This window comes from Falco naumanni, chromosome 19, assembly GCF_017639655.2.
Source record: "Falco naumanni isolate bFalNau1 chromosome 19, bFalNau1.pat, whole genome shotgun sequence".
In the NCBI taxonomy this organism is placed as follows: Eukaryota; Metazoa; Chordata; class Aves; order Falconiformes; family Falconidae; genus Falco; species Falco naumanni.
Window position 1 is genome coordinate 5,711,122 of NC_054072.1, and position 15,342 is coordinate 5,726,463.

Here is a 15,342-nt window from a genome sequence, read left to right on the forward strand (position 1 = left end):
GGCACCTGGAGCAGCCCAGGGGAGCCCTGCTGAGAGCTGGAGATTTCAGCCCGGGGGTCACACTGATTTGTGCCCAGCTGGAGCCGGGCCCAGTGTGGGAGAAGCCGCTGAGAGCCGGGGGCAGGTGATGAAGGCAGCGAGCGGCTGCAGCCGGGACAGCAGCGCAGCGGCGTCGGGCCGAAACGCAGAGCCGGGCTGCGGGGTGGCGCGACGGCTGCAACGGGGCCCTGCCGCGGCTCTAACGGGGCTCTGCCGCGGCTCGGCGGCGGCTCTAACGGGGCTCGGCGGCGGCTCTGACGGGGCGCTGCCGCGGCCGAACCGGGGGGATGCCCGTCGGTTCCCCGGTGGCATTGCCGAGCTGCCCGGCAGGCAGCTGCCTGCGCCCTGCCCGGGGGGTCCCCGCCGTGCGGCCGGCGTCCCGCGGGGCGGTGCGTGGGCGCGGGGCGGGGGGAGCCGCTGTCCGGGCCCCCCCGCCCTCCTGCAGAGGCGGGGACGCGGCCGGGGCGGCGGCGGCGGCGGCGGCGGCAGCGCGGCCCGGCCATGGGGGCGGCCCGGAGCCGGGAGCCGCGGGGGGGCTCGGAGCCGCGGGGGGGCCCGGCCCCGCAGCGCCGGTGAGTGCGGGCGGGGGTCGCGGCGCGCGGGGCTGGCCCGGGGCTCGCCGCGGTGGTGGAGGAGAAAAACGGAGCCTTAACTGGTTAAACTGGGGGGAAAAGTTTCTTTCCTCTCTTTCTCCTTTGCCTCTCCTTCTCCTCTCCCTTGCCTCTCCTTTTCTTCTTCCCCTCTTCTCCTTCTTCTCCCTCTCCTCTCCTCCTCTGCTCCTCTCCCTCCCCTCCTCTCCCTCTCTTCTCCCTTTCCTCTCCTCTGCTCCTCTCCCTCTCCTTCTCTCCCCCCTTCTTCTCCTCTCCTCTTGTTCTTCTCTCCCCCTCTTCTCCCACTCCTCCTCTTGTTCTCCTCTCCTCTTCTCCTCTCCCTCTCCTCCTCTCTTTCTGCTTCTCCACCTCTCCTCTCCTCCTACCCCTCTCCCTCCCCTCTCCTCCTTCAGCCACACTCAGCTTTACAGCCAAGCACACCATCCCCGTTCCCAGCAGATGGGATTTCCCAGGCTGCAGCTCACACCCGGCTGTGGTGGGAAGTCGGGGCAGCGCAGGCACCCCTTCGTTTGACAGCATAAACCTGGGTGCAAGAAGCGGGGACCCAGCAGTGTGATTCTCTGCGGTGCCGTTAGAAAACCAGGTGCTGAGGTGGGAGCTGGCTGAGGTTTCATGGCTGGTGAAAGCCAGAGTTGGGGCTGGGGGAGCTGCTGCTCCCAGGCCGGCTTGGACACCATAAACAAAAGGGAAAGCGTGCTAGCTGTGATCAAAGGGGAAACTGGAGGCATCTTATCTGTAAATCAACCAAAACACTTTCTGGAACGTAGAAATATTTCAAGTGAGCCACCTTGTGATGCAGAGATAGCCGCACTCAGGAGCTTTGCTGCTGCTTTTTCTAACCAATGCTGTGCCGTGCTGCAGGGACACCGGCCCTGTGTTGGGACCTGGTGCCCGACTGGGTGCTGCGTTTGTCCTGGAGTCTTTGCCAGGCTTTACTGGGTGGGTGACCTGCAGCCAGGCTGCTGCTTTTCTAAATGCTCATAAACATCCCTCTGTTGGCAAATGCTGCGTTCAAACAAGGGAAATAACTGCATTATCCCCCTTGTAACTGCTCAGTCCTGCCTTTATTTCCCTGCAAAGGTCTCCTAAATACAAATTAGAGGTGTTCCCAGGCAGAAAAAACATTCTATTGTTTACTGTGTGGATTGGAGCCACTCCTTTCTGCCCCATTGGACTTGGCTGCTTCTCCTTCCCACCTGTTTGCATCACCTTCAGCAAATTTTGTTTTGTTCCCCTCCAACCCTATATCATTTCCCTGGCCCTGCTCCAAGCACCAGCTACCTTCCTCGCTCCCCACTGCCCGTCCACCGTCCCTGCCAGCACCCCACGTTATGTGGCTGCGATGCTTCCTGCATTTCCCAATATCACTGAGTCCTGACTAAAATCAGGGAGCCAAGGCCTGGCAAACACCTGATAAGAACATTCCTGCCATGCAGCACTGATATTTTTAGCAAACAGAACAAAGGAGTTGATAGGGGAGTAAAGAAGCAGCAAGATGAAAGCAGATGCTTGTGTTCATAAAGCATCAGTGTGAAAATCAGGCTAGAACTTGTGTATCTTGAGCCTGTTTCTATTGAATTGCTTTGCACAAGCTCGCATTCACATGAGTAGCGTCAGTGAGATTAAGCTGTGGTTGTCATTGTTAAAATGCAGGAATAGCAGGGCATTCATTTTTGCATCAGTCCTTTTTCATGCAGCCGCAAATATTTGTATTTATTAATTTCATGGCAGTATAGTAGGGAAAAGACAGCTGGAGCCCAGGGGCTGGTTGGTGGTCTCTGGGCTCATGTGTGACAGTTGTGTTCTATTTTTGTACAGCTATTTTGATGGAATGTATAGCGATGGGAACTGTCACATCGAAGGGCTGTGAAGGGTCCTGGGGGAGCTGAGCTGCTCAGCAGCACTGTCCCATGCTGGGCATTGCTCTGCTGCCCCCAGGTGCTGCTGCAGCCTGTGATGCCCAGGTTCCCGCTGTGCCCTGGCAAGCAGATGGCAGTGGCAGAGCCCGAGGTGGGAGCAAATCACATTTTGTCTGTCTTGAATTCCAGAGCATTCAGTATTGTGCTGCTCAGTCTTGTGACCTGTACGGAGGCTGCGGCTCCGCCAAGGTCAGGAGAAGCAAAAGCAATGCGGGGACTTTGCTGTTGTGGATTTGCTCTCCTGCCACCCTGTCTTGTCGCTTGGCAGGAGTCTTCTCGCCATGGTGGGGACATGCCCCAAAATGCCAGCAGGGTTGGGTCTGGCCAGCTGCTGCTTTCCACCACACAGCTGCAGCAACTGCAAAGCGTTAGGTGGCTGTGGCAGCTGCAAAACTCCGTGTATGAGGCTGCGCTGGGCCCGCTGGCACGCAGGGGTGCTGCGGGATGCTGCGGAGGAGGTTTGGGCTGGGGAGCTGCAGGGCAGCACAGCACGGGCAGGGGCTCGGGCTCTGCCCTGCGGCGTCCCGCGCTGCATCCACGGGGGTCTCTCCCGCAGGTCGCCCACCCGGCTCCCGCATCCACGGCCGGGGACGGGGCGCAAGGCGGGCCGAGGGGCGCGGCGGGCCCGGGGAAGCCGCGGGGCCCCGACCCTCCGCCTGCCGAGGGGCCGGAGAGGCTCCGCAGCCCTTGCAAATCCCATCCTGGAGTGCCCTCTAGCGCGAGCAGCGCCCGCCCGGCCCTGCCGAGCTGCCGGGAGGCGCTCTGGGATGCTGCCGTGCTCGGGGGATGCTCTGGGGATGCTCTGGGATGCTGCCACACCCGGGGTATGCTCCGGGTTGCTGCCGTGCCCGGGGCATGCTCTGGGATGCTGCCGTGCCCGGGGGATACTCCGGGATGCTGCTGTGCCCGGAGGTTGCTCCTGGATGCTGCCACACCTGGGGCATGCTCTGGGATGCTCCCATGCCCGGGGGTTGCTCTGGGATACTGCCACACCCGGGGGATGCTCCAGGATGCTGCCGTGCCCGGGGTTTGCTGCTGCTGCTGCCCATGACAGGGTCGGACCCCAAGGCCCTCGTCGGGTGCTGCCACTCCTCCCGTGGCCTTGATTTTCTGCTTGCCCTTTCCTAGGGCCCAGTTCCCTTTCCAACCTGGGCTAATGGGAAAGAGGTTAAGCCTCTCCTCAGATGTGCTCTGTGGCCTGAGCAGGTGAGTCACAGACTGGAGTCACCAGCATTAATCTTTTCAGTGTCACTGCAAAGGTCAGCAAACATTATGAAATCATCTCTCTCCCCAGAATTCACTGCACATCGTCACTGGTGCACATAAGCTGTGGTGTGAATAGTTCCCTTAACTCCCAAAATTTGCATTTTTCACAATGCAATGAGAGAGCAATTTACCTTTTTACTGATGCATAGGCCTGTTTTGAACTAAAGAAAACATGATAAATATAATAGGGTGGTGTAAAAGACAACAACAGAAAAATATTCTCATGGAACACCTTGCGCCTTCTTTTCTGGAGGAGGTAAATGATCTGTGGATAAAGTGCTTATTACAAGCTCTTAAGGAGACTTATATAGCAGTGAAATATGTATTCATGTTTTACCCATGGGCTGATCTCCAGGCTGTCTCCATGATCCCCTGCTGAGAGGCTCCTCTCACCGGGGCACAGCTAGTGCCATCCTCGTGCCCCATCCCAGGGCTGGCTGCGGGGACGCTTGTCCCCGTGGGGGGAGTGAAAGGCCCCGCTGTGGAGGAGCAAAGTGGCAGGAATCGAGAAGAAAAATGAAAACCCACAAAATATCTGTTTCTGAGCTAGAAATGGAAGTGCTGGCTTGCTGCGCCATGCCCAGAAAAGCTCCACAGCCAGAAATAGATGTTCTCCTGCCTAATGAAAGGGCCAAGAATGGAAACTCCAGGTGCGTGTCTTCCTCTGAGCTGGAACGCTGCAGCTTCGAACACGGCACGGGTGGCTGTGTGATACCGAAATACAGTGTATTTCCCTCACCCTTCCCGGGGCCTGAGGTGTGGTACCTGCGAGAAGAATGGGGCATGGTGTGTTTTGGGACATGAGGCCGGGCAGAGGCACTGCCAGCCAGCCAGGAGGAGATGCATCTGGATGCAGAGCTGTTATCCCTGCATGCAGCTGGCTTCCTGCAAGGGTCAGCATAAGAAGTGTGAGCAAGGTTTTGCATCTTTTTGCAGCCCCTGTGACGCCAGGGCTCTTCTAGCTCCAAAATCCTTGGGGCTCCACCTGTTTGCTCTGCAGCGGAGTGCTGCTGCTCCCCTGTTCCCTGGAAAGCCAAATCAGGCTGTGAGCTGTGGGTGGTTTCTAGGTCATTCAGTGCTGCCACTGCCAGAGGCGCTGTGCTGTGCTGCCTTGCTCCCAGCTCTCCTTCCTGGAGCAACTAGGACAGCCCTTGGCCACCCAGGCTGGTGATCTGCAGGGAAAGGGCTGCAGGAGCCAAACAATCCCTTCTCGTGGTATGTGGTATCTGCTGCTCGTGTGCTTGCAGAGCAGGTGGAGGGTAACTTATGCAACCCACAGTGTTTGTTTAAAAAAGAGGCAAAGCCAGGAAAAATAGTTCCTATGCAAGGTCAAGTGCCCATGTTTAGAGCCTCCTGGGGCTGGGGACCACTGTCCTGCCACATCAACCCCTCCTCCTTCACCCACAGGTCGGCCCTTTTATGGACCCTAACTGGGAGAGGCTGGGTGCCTGGGCAGGGTGGCTGTACATTGATCGGTACGTAGGCTGTACGTCAGCACATCAGCTGTACATTGGTACACAGGTGGTACATGGGTACATTGGCTGTACCTCGGTAGGCTGTACATTGCTGTCTAGCCCTGAGCCACTGTGTTTGTGCGGTGCTTAGCACAGTGAAGTCCTGGGCCAGGGTGGGAGGTGAGTGCAGTGCAAAAGACAGCTCACCCAGCTGCTGCATGTGCAGGCTGCAGCCCACCATGCGGATGCAAACTGCTGGCAGGTCTTTTTTTGACCAGGTCAGCGTCCTCTCTTCTCTGCAGAAAATGTGTCTGCTGACTATGCCAAGCAGCACTTGGCAGCCAGAGGCACCGGTGTGACTGACAAAGTCAGGTTATCTCCTCAGTGTTAGATTTGCAGCCAGTGTTGTTGCCAGGCCGGGTTGGGTGCCAAGCTGGAAAGTGCCACTCGAGGCATTTTCTTAATTGCTCATCATAAACAGCAAATGGAAGCAGGCTCTGCTCTTGTACTGCTCTGGTATCTTCCTACCCCAGGGCCCTGCAGGTCAGGAGCGTTGCAGCTGGTGCTGGTGCTGATGTGGTTCAGTTCCGTTGATGCTGTTCCTGCCCACCGGTCTCCTTCCCCTGGGCGGTGGGTGAGAGCAGGGGGGTCCTTGCTGTGTGCACTTTGTGTGTGTGCAGCCTTCACAATGGAAAGATGCTGATTTCCTCTGCTCACATGCCCCAGTTCCCCTTGTCCAACAAGGGGGGGGAGGGGGGGGAGCTACAGAAGTCAGCCCGTGCGTTGTCCTTCACCCAGCGCAGCTCCTTCCCCTCAGCAGCAGCGGCAGCTTGCTCCTGCCACTGGTACTCACGCCAGCTGCTGCTCCCACATCGTTCACCTTTCTGCTTTCCCTGTGTGGTCCCTGGCAGCCACCAGCCATTCTGAAACGCGGTGATGCCATCACCCTGGCTTCTGGGTCAGCGGGGATCTGAGCAGCAGCGGGTGGGAAGCAGGAGAGGCAGGAGGCATTCAGGCTGCAGCGAGCGGTGCTGCAGAGCGGCTCACGCTGGAGCTTTCCTTATATAAAATTCATCTGCAGAAATCAGCTCTGCCACTTCAGATGGTGGGAGGTAGGCTGCTCGTTTCCGTTCACAGCAGACATAGGCAACAGGATGCTGAGTTTCTGCTTTTGCTGTTGGTTTTTTGGCTCAGCTTTGATAAGCGTCACTTAGTCCCCACTTGCTCAGTGTCCTCCATGCAGCAGCATGGAGGTTTGCAGGGCTCCTTGTCCCCTGGACCCTGGGGATGTGGAGGGCAGCGCTGTGCTGCGGCCAAGGTGTTCCCTGGGGTCAGGACATGTGAGCTGCTTCTGCCACTGACTTGCGGTGGGAACTGGCGGCAGCACCTTTGCTTTAGCTGAATCAGAGGTATCTCTGGGGACATTTGGAAGCATTGTGTAAGGGGGTAAGAGGTTGTCTTTGACTGAGGCTGGACGGTAAAAGCATGCAGCAATGACACATATATTTAATAAGGACATCAACAGATGGAGGCTTGGAAGAAAGGATCCCTGCAGGGAGGTTATTTGAGATGCTCCGCAGTGAGGAATGAGCCCTTTGAAGCCTCTGACAGAGGCCGGTGTTGGAGGCAGCCAGACCAGATGGACGGGTCTGGTCTGACCCAGAGGCCTCTCTGCCCATGAGAAGGCATTCCTTGCGCTCGAGCTGGCTGATGATTCACAGGAAAGCATCGGGCTGTGGTCTCAGCCTGCCACGTAAGCACTTTGGGTGGTTATTGAGGGCCAATAGCTCTTCTTTGCAATGGGCCGGCCTGGTTTTGCAGCAGGACAGTTGTCTGCCCTTTCCCAGGTCATCCCTGGGATGTGCCGCTGGCAGTGGGGTGACCCAGCCTGGGGCTCGGGGAGCCGCCAGCTCTGCGGCAGCAACTGTCCAGAGCCGGTAATGCCGCTGCGGCCAAAGCCCCGGCCATTCCTTGCAGCGCTTCGGATGCTGTGCAGCATCAGTAACGTTACGCTCCTCTCTCCAGCAAGCGTGTGGGAGGTAATGGATTTGGGAGTGGGCAAGGGGAAGATTCCTGAGAGAGGCCAGCATGGCAGTGTTTATTTCTGCAGGGACTGCTGGCTGTTATTTTTAAATAACAATAGTTTAATAAATAAATAAACTTGCTGCCACGGAAGGATATAGCATCAGCCGGGGCTGTTGAAGTCGGTATTTCCTTGGAAAATGGAAGGGGCAGGTGTTTCCCTGCCCTCTGCCCCTCTCCCGTCGCTGCCAACCCCTCGGGAGCGATCTGCTCTGCCTGGCTCTGGGCGGGGGGGCAGCCCTGGGGGGCCCCTCGCCCGGGTGGGCATTCCCCGGCCAGCACGGGGCGTTTGCTGGCACGTCCCGAGTGGAAGGACCCCGCAGTCCCACCGGCTGCGTTACAGCACAGGTGCAGCCCCGAGGAACGAACGTGGGACAGACCGGGGCGGGGGTGCTACTGGTGTCGCGGGGGGTGTTACTGGTGTTGCAGCCCACCGCCCTCTCGCGTTGGGGCTTCCCTGGCGGGGGGGGGGAGGGGGCAGGGCAGATCGCAGCACCCCGGGAGGGGCTGGGGGCTGGCGCCGGGCGGGGTACTGGGGGCGATGCGCCTAAGCCCCGCGTTTGAGCAGAAATCGGTGGATTTGGGAGTTTGCTGGGAAGGGAGGGGAACGGGGGGGGCGGCGCAGCGGCCCGGCAGCATCGCCCGGGGGGGGGCTGGGGGGCGCCCCCCGCATCCCTGCCCGCACCCCCTGCGCCAGCGGGCGGGCGGCGGCGGGGCCGGGGGGGGTCCCGCGGGCCGGTCCCTCCCGGCCGGGCGGTGCCGGGGGGCGGCGGGGGCGGGCGCTCTCCCTGCCGGCGAGTAGTACGGTCCGGGGGAGGCCCTTGGCGGCGGCGCGGCGGCGGGGGCGGCGCGGCCGCAGTGAGCCCGGCGGGAGCGGCGGGAGCGGAGCGGCGGGAGCGGAGCGGGCCGATGGCGTTCAGCGCCTGGCAGCTGCTCTCGCCGGTGCAGTGGGCGCGCTGGACCTGGTCGGCGGTGCGGGGAGGGGGCGGCCCCGAGGGGGAGGACGGCGGTGCGGCGGAGGACGCGCCGGCGGAGGGCACGGCCCCCGGCTTCAGGCAAGTGACCCGCGCTCCCTGCCCGGGTCCCACGGACGGGGACGGACACGCGCGGCGTGCGGGGCTGCGCCCCTGTGTGCTCCCCCCCCCCCCCATCGCCCCCGGCCCTCGTGCTGCCTGCTCGCTGCCTGCCACCCGCCTGGCTGCTCGGGGGGGGGGGGCCCTGCAACCCGCTTGGCTGCCCGGGGGGTCCCTGCCACCCGCCTGGCTGCCCAGGGGGGCCGCCGCCTGCGCCGCGGGTGCGGGGCACGAGGTGGGGGGGCTGGCTGGAACTGGGCGCTGCTTGCCCGGGGAGGTGCTGGCGGGCACAGGGTGGCAGCGCCCCCCGAAACCTCCCCTTTGGCAAGATGCCGGCAGGGCTGCCGTGCCCTTGGCGGTCCGTGGTGGATGCTCAGCTCGGGAAGGACCTGGCAGAAGCAAGCCCGGTGGCTGGGCCGAGAGGAGGGTTGGGGGCGTGCGGGGGGATGCTCATGATGTTGTTTCACCTGCTCTCCCTTTTCCGTTTGCTAGCGTGTGCCGCTGGACAGGAGAGCGGCTGCTGCGGGATGCCTGCGGCCAGCCGGCCTGGGAGCCGGCCTGGCTGAATATGTAGGCAGTGTGGAGGATGTCAGAGCTAGCCTTGAAAGTGGTAATTCCTCACTCTTTTCCCCCCCCTTCGGCAGCTCGGACTCCAAAGGTAATTTTGAGACCCCTGAAGCAGAAACACCGACCCGCTCGTCACTAAAGGAGTTCTGCGAGCCGCTGCCCGGATTGCCGGAGCCCGAGGCCAGGACCCAAGGTAAAGAGCCAGCGTGCACCTTCTGCTCTTCGGCACTCCGCTCCGGATGCGGAAAGGCAGGGTGGGGTCAAGGAGGAGAAGTCGCTTGTTTTGAATAATGCCTGCCACATTTTTTGTGGTTAAAGGCCTGGATAGTTCAAATGCCAGTACTCGGGGCTGTGTGCTCTGTGAAGGGCTATTCTCTCACTTGCGTGAAACGTCGATTTTATTGAATCACTTCGGAGGGAGGGGACTGCACTGCAGGCTCAGAAAAGTCAGTTTGCCCCCCTTGGCTCATGCCTATGCAGTGCAAAATTATCATTGTGCTCTCCTGCACCACCAGTTGCACCCTCCTGCTGCGCTGGAGCCAGGGAAGCAAAGGACTGCGGGAGGCAGAGCTCTGCACATCGGGCTCTGTGAGCTGCCGAGCAGGGCTGAGGCTGTGTCCAGGGATGCAGAGACTGGAGCCGGGACCGCTGCGATGGATTGATTGAGAGGAACCAGGGATGTTGTCAAATCATTTTTGTCAGTTAAATTGCCCTCTGCCACTTCCCCAGCTGCGGGGAGTGGGCTGCTGGCTGGTGGGCACTGCCCCACTCGTGCCTTGCATGCCACTCGCCCTTGGCTCTTGCGCAGGAGCTGACGCGGTGCAGGGTTTGTCCTCCCCCCGGGCAGGTCGGTGGTGGAGGTTTCGTTGCGTGTCTCTTTTCCCTGGAGTTAGTGGCCAGGTGTCTTTGCTATGTAGCTGCTGTTAAAGATGCAAAAGCTTGATGCTGCTAAATCCCGTTTCTTGAGAAACTGCGAGGGACCTGCTGAAAACTCAGGGAGTTTCCTTGGCTGGCAGGTCCCGTGCTGTTGCTGGTTTGTCCTTGTGTTTCTCGCCAGCCGCTGCTTCTCTGAACACGGCTCCCCGTTAACCCTTGGCCTTTTGGGGACCAGCTCCTGCCGTTGTACCCTTCTCTCCAGGGGGAATTGGGGTTGTGGTCTGTGTCTTGGTGTTTATGTCTGTTTTCATGCTGCTGGGAGGCGGCTTTGAAGCTCTGGCACCTCTGCATTAAGTGCTGGAGGTTATCAGGGCAGCGCAGGGGGGACAGCTCCGCTTTCCTCTGCTCTCTCAGCAGAGCAGGGTGGCTGTGCAATGTCAGGACATCTGTGAACCCTCGGGGGTGTCTGCAGGAGGGCATCAGGGCATGGGGCAGCACGTGGGCGGCCGGGAGGTCCCAGCTGCGCCATCCTGAGCATCTTCTGCCCTCTCTTGCCTGACTGCCTCCCGCTGCTGCAGGGCCCCTGGTACGCGATTTGCAATATTGGGCTTTTCTTGAATGCTCACAGCGGCAGGCTGGTAGCTTACGGCTTAGCTGGTTTCAGGTGCTAGCTTGAACCAGAGCCTGGGGCCTCCCCATGCAGGAGCCCAGGCACTGCGTGACCTTGGTACTATCGGGGTGCTGTGGCTCCCCGTCTGCAGTGTTGTTTCGCTGTTGAGATAGATCTGGGTGCCCGCCCATCCATCCCTGTGGAAGACACAGGTTTGTTTGCCTTAGTCGAGAGAGCGCTCGATTCACACTTCTGACATTCCCAGCTCTTGGAGTAATCCTTCCTTTTAAGAAGGGATGATAGAGACATTACTTTGGCAGATAATGCCTGGGGAGAGGGGAGATAAAGGCTTTCCTAGTAGGTATGAGGCTCCTTTCTGCCAAAGCTCCTGCTCAGGAGAGCATGTTGCCTCAGACATCAGGGTGTCACCATCCCCAGAGCTTGCCTGTGCCCCTGCATCCTGGGTCGAGCAGTTCCTCGAGGCCAGCCTGACACAGCAGCGAGGGAGCCGGCTGCTCCCGGCACACAAAGGTCGCAGTGTTGTGGGGCCGAGGGGATGATCTCTGGCAAAAGCTGTTTTTTCCATGCTGGCTGGTGGAGAGCGGGATGTTGGAGACAGCAGAGCCAAACCCACAGTGCCACTGTGCCCAGCTTCATCCCATCCCTGCCCGGGGCTCCGGCTGCATCTCTTCAACGCCTCTGAAATGGTGGAGGGAAGGGATTACCCGGGTGCAGCTGTGAGTCTGCGGTGTGCTGGCATGTGAAATCGCTGTACCTTAGGTAATCACTGTGTTAAGGCCTCATCTTTGCAACGCTGTTCTGCAGCAGCATGTGCCCTTTTGTCTGGCTGCGGCTCGGAAGCTGCAGCGGTAACAAACGCTGTGATCGGAGGCGATCCAGTGTAATGGCTGCTTGTCAGCACTGAGACAGCCGAGCTGTCGCGTAAGGTGGGAGCTGCTGCCCTGCGGTCCCTGGGGAATCGCTGCTGCCAGTGCTTATGTGCAGCTGGGGCAGCACAGCGGGGCAGCTGCAGGAGCCCTGACCTGTGGGCAGGCACAGCATCTCCCGGGCTCACAGCAACCGGGAGGAACAAGCACACATCTGTTTTATAGCTGCAGTCTCGCCCTTACTTGGGAGTAAATAGGGTTAGGAAATTTGTATGACAGAAGCTGTGACTCCAGGGGCTGGCCGCTCAGCGTGCAACTGAGAGGTGTCCTGGATGCATTAAGCCCTGTTCTCGGGGACAAAAATTCAGCCAGTCCCATCGCCCTGGGGAGGGGGCTGGAGTGAGGCTTTATGCCCGCTCAGGATCACTCAAACAGTTTTCCTCTTGCCACCTCGGATGGTGGAAGCTGTAATTCTGTCCCATTCAGGCTAAAGTTATCTTCAGTCGCCTGTGAGAAGAAGATATTCTGTGCAAGGAAACCAGCAGCAACAAATATGGAACCATCAGTGACAGAGCAGGCTCATCAGCTTTTACTTCTGTTACTCTGATGCAGGGCACGTGTTTTCCGGTGCGTTAGTGGCAGCATCGTTTGCCGGTATGCTAATTCTTAACAGAATAGATTTAAAAATAGACCAACGTCTGTTAAACAAAAGCGGAAAGCCAAAAGAGGAAAAAAGTCGTTAGCTACGTAAGCCGAAGCTGAATGCACCAGCCAGATATCCTGTGCTCAGCCTGCGTGTGCGAGCGAGCCAGGAAAGGGAGAAATGCGTGACTCAGGCTGTGCACAAAGCATGAGCCGAATCAAAGGCTGCAGATAGTGGAGGGGTTGTTCTCGCCGGCGTTTGGCATTCAGGGCTGTGCAGAGGATCATTGCTGCTTCACTTGGTTGCTGTATGTGGGATGAAAAGGGCGCGGAGCCTTTGCATCGCAGCACTGCTGCTGCCAGGCTTTTCTGATTCATTTAAGGGAGCAAGGGGTGGCATCTAGGAAAGCTGTTTTAGTTAGTCGGTGTTTGTGTTTAATTTCAGCCCAAGGAAGACAAGCATAATAACAACTATAATGTACGCGCACAACACGCCTATTACTGCAGTGCCAGACTGTCTTGTCTGTATGTTTTTCTTTAGGGAGTATAAAATCTCCATTTTCACTTTGTACTATCCCTCCACATACGCTGGCTGGACCAGAAGCAGGTTGGCACTCCGCGCACTGCCGGTACAACCGCTGTTTTCAGGGATCCAGAGTGCTGTTTCGCAGATCTGTTTGGGATGGATCCTGGAGTCACCGAGCGTGCCGTGCTGCTGGCAGTGCCCGTTTTCATGTCGGGAGTAGAATGTCCCCACCTGCAGGGCACAGTGCCCAAGGTGAAACGGGAGAGCTCAGGGTCACCTTGGAGAGCTCGGGATGCGTCGGAAAGGCACTCGCTGGGATGCCTGCGAGAAGGGCTGGTCTGAGGGGATGGATAGCTGCGTGCGGTGGGTCGGCATGCATGGCAGCCTGGCTGCCTTCTCCCAGGGTACCCAGGGGCGTGCAGCACGGTTTGGTCCCGGAGGAGGGTTAGGGCAGCGAGGCGGCCCGGGATGGGCAGGCGTTGGCTCCTTCTGCAGGCTGGGTTCCCTGGCAGGAGACGTGAGCAGAGGGAGCGTGTGCTGAGCTGGCGCGACGGCTCTCCAGCATGACTGCACGGGGGTGGTGGGGAGCTGTGCTCACTCTGGGATGTAAATGCATGCAGAGGCTGTGGAGGAACAGGGAGAGCCGCATGCAGCTCAGCTCGCGGCGGTTGGGAAGGACTCCCTGGGAATAGGCAGTGCTGCACCGAGGTTATCACCGTGCTCGTGCCCAGCAGAGCTGGGCAGCTGCGGGTCTGGAGGGCAGACCTTGGCTCTTCTCAAGCACCCTGAGGCCCTTCGGGTCGCTAGTTTCTGCATCCTGTGTAATTGTTCCTGCAGGAACACACGCTTGGGTTGTTTTGGCAGGTGATGGGAGGCTGTGTTGGAGGCAGAGGAAACACACAGGAGGAGGAGCCGTGGCTGGGGCTGGGGGGCTTGGGGCCAGGCTGTCCCCCCAGCCCTTTTTGGGCTGAAGGACCCATGTAGGGTGGGTTTGCCTGGGATGCCATCACCATTCCAGGAGGGGGTTTTGTCCCGTTCTCATCAGCAAGACAAGGCTCTCCGTTCCTGCGAGAGGCAGCTGAAGTGCTGGGTGGTGCCCCAGGAGCACCCGTGGTCTGGGCAGGTCCAACAGCAAGGGCTCTGCCCTGCAAACCGGCACAGTCTTCATCCTGGCAGTGCTCTGCAGAGAACCCATTGACCTTGAAGCTTTGCCAGCCTTTCTGCTCTGTATGGAGCCATCTCTGTCCCAGTGCGAGCCCATCCCGGGGTGGCCTCAGCCCCTGAGGCTGTGGTCCCCCAGGGAGGTGAATACCTCAGCCCAAGCAGGGCTGAAAATGGGACTCAGAGGCATTACATGGGTGTGCGGGGAGGGCAGGAATAGGGTTCTTCTGGCAGAGGTGGCAGTCTCCTCGCCACCCCCATTCCTTCCTCTTGGTTCCCTCGGGCTGTCGCACTGAGCGTGGCTGTTAACTCGCACAAGGGATTAATACCTGTCTCATACCTGGGACCTCTCCAGACAAGGGGAAAAACCCCACCAAGCCTGGGGGAGGGACAGTCCTACTTCAGAAGACTGCCACAATTGCAGGCGCGCTCCTCAGCTGTCCTTCCCCCACACCTTCTGTCTCCCAGTATATTCCAGTTCCTCAGGTCTCAGACTGGCTGAGCGGGCTGTGCTGCAGGCAGAGGGAGTGGAGCAGCAGAGCTGACTCGGGTGCAGAAAATGAGTGAATCACAAAATTGGAAGACCTGGGCGGGTGGTTCTTCTAATTTTTGTGAAGCAATGATTGTTCTGAGCGATGATCACATGCGCCGGCCCGTCTTCTCTGCCGGCCCTGCAGGCATCCACAGCAAGGAGAGGTGGTTTGCGTGCGGGCTGCTTGTTATTCAAGAAGTAATTACTCTTTGCCTGGGTTAGAAACCAGGATGGGCTTATGTCTGTGAGAACGGCAGCTGCAAAACCTTCTGGTGGGAATGTAAAATGCATTTAAAAGGTGCCTTTTGCCCTGACTTTGAAGTCTGTTCTATTCAGGGCTGTCTCAGTGAGGTTTAAAACATCTGAGCAGCACAGCAAGTGTAATAAACAATTTTTTTGAGTCTGTTAAGGAGGTTTTCCTGGTTCCTAATGACGGAAAGACCTGGCAGGCGCTGCCTTGGACTGTTTTCTGGCTGCACTCCAAGTACGTATCCACTGGATTTGTGTTTACTGATGCATTTTCTGGGGCAGCAAGACCACATCTATTTGGAGGGAGCTTTTTTGCCATCTCAGGGAGCGCACAGCCCCTCATGATTCATTTCTGTGGCTTTTAGCATCCTGGAGATCAATTATGCAAACCACGAGCCATCAGCTGAGTCAGGGTGGTTGGCTCGGTGTCCTGGATTAGCCCTGGGACCAGATATTTGCCTGATTCACTTTTCTTCTTTTGCCAGCCTGTGACTGGCTTGATCACAAGCAAACGTGAGCTGGTTGCAGATGCCCCGCGACAGGAACAGCCTTTCCAGGGAGATGCGCTCAGGGCTGTGGGTGCATGTGGGGCTGTGGGAGCTTGTTGTTGGCATCCACTGGCCAGACCTCTTTCCTGCAAAACACGGGCACGCTTGACATGGTCCCCCTCCAGGGCTGTCACCCATGTGCCAGGGCAGCGTTGCAGCAGTGGAGGGGGACAGGCCGGTTTCCCCTGCACAAGCTCTGCATCACCCGTGCTGCTGTTCCCAGCCAGGTTTTCAAACCAGTTTGATCCTCAGGTGAGCACTGGTTTCATTCTGCCCTTGGAGGAACTGGCTGGGCTGCGT

General features: G+C 59.0%; 1 protein-coding gene across 3 annotated transcripts in view; it reads left to right on the forward strand.

Moving 5' to 3' along the window:
* The first annotated feature begins 529 nt into the window (after window positions 1–529).
* The window catches only part of TACC1 (transforming acidic coiled-coil containing protein 1), a 33,730-nt gene continuing 18,917 nt past the window's right edge, over window positions 530–15,342 (forward strand). Inside the window, exons 1-2 of one of the 3 annotated variants that reach the window (XM_040617921.1) lie at window positions 530–611; window positions 9,089–9,204. In XM_040617921.1, coding sequence (XP_040473855.1) covers window positions 541–611; window positions 9,089–9,204 — 187 coding nt within the window. In that variant the 5' untranslated portion in view covers window positions 530–540. Of the gene's footprint in view, window positions 612–8,227; window positions 8,427–9,088; window positions 9,205–15,342 lie in introns of those variants that run through there. The other 2 variants (XM_040617919.1, XM_040617920.1) reach the window with 2 other exon arrangements.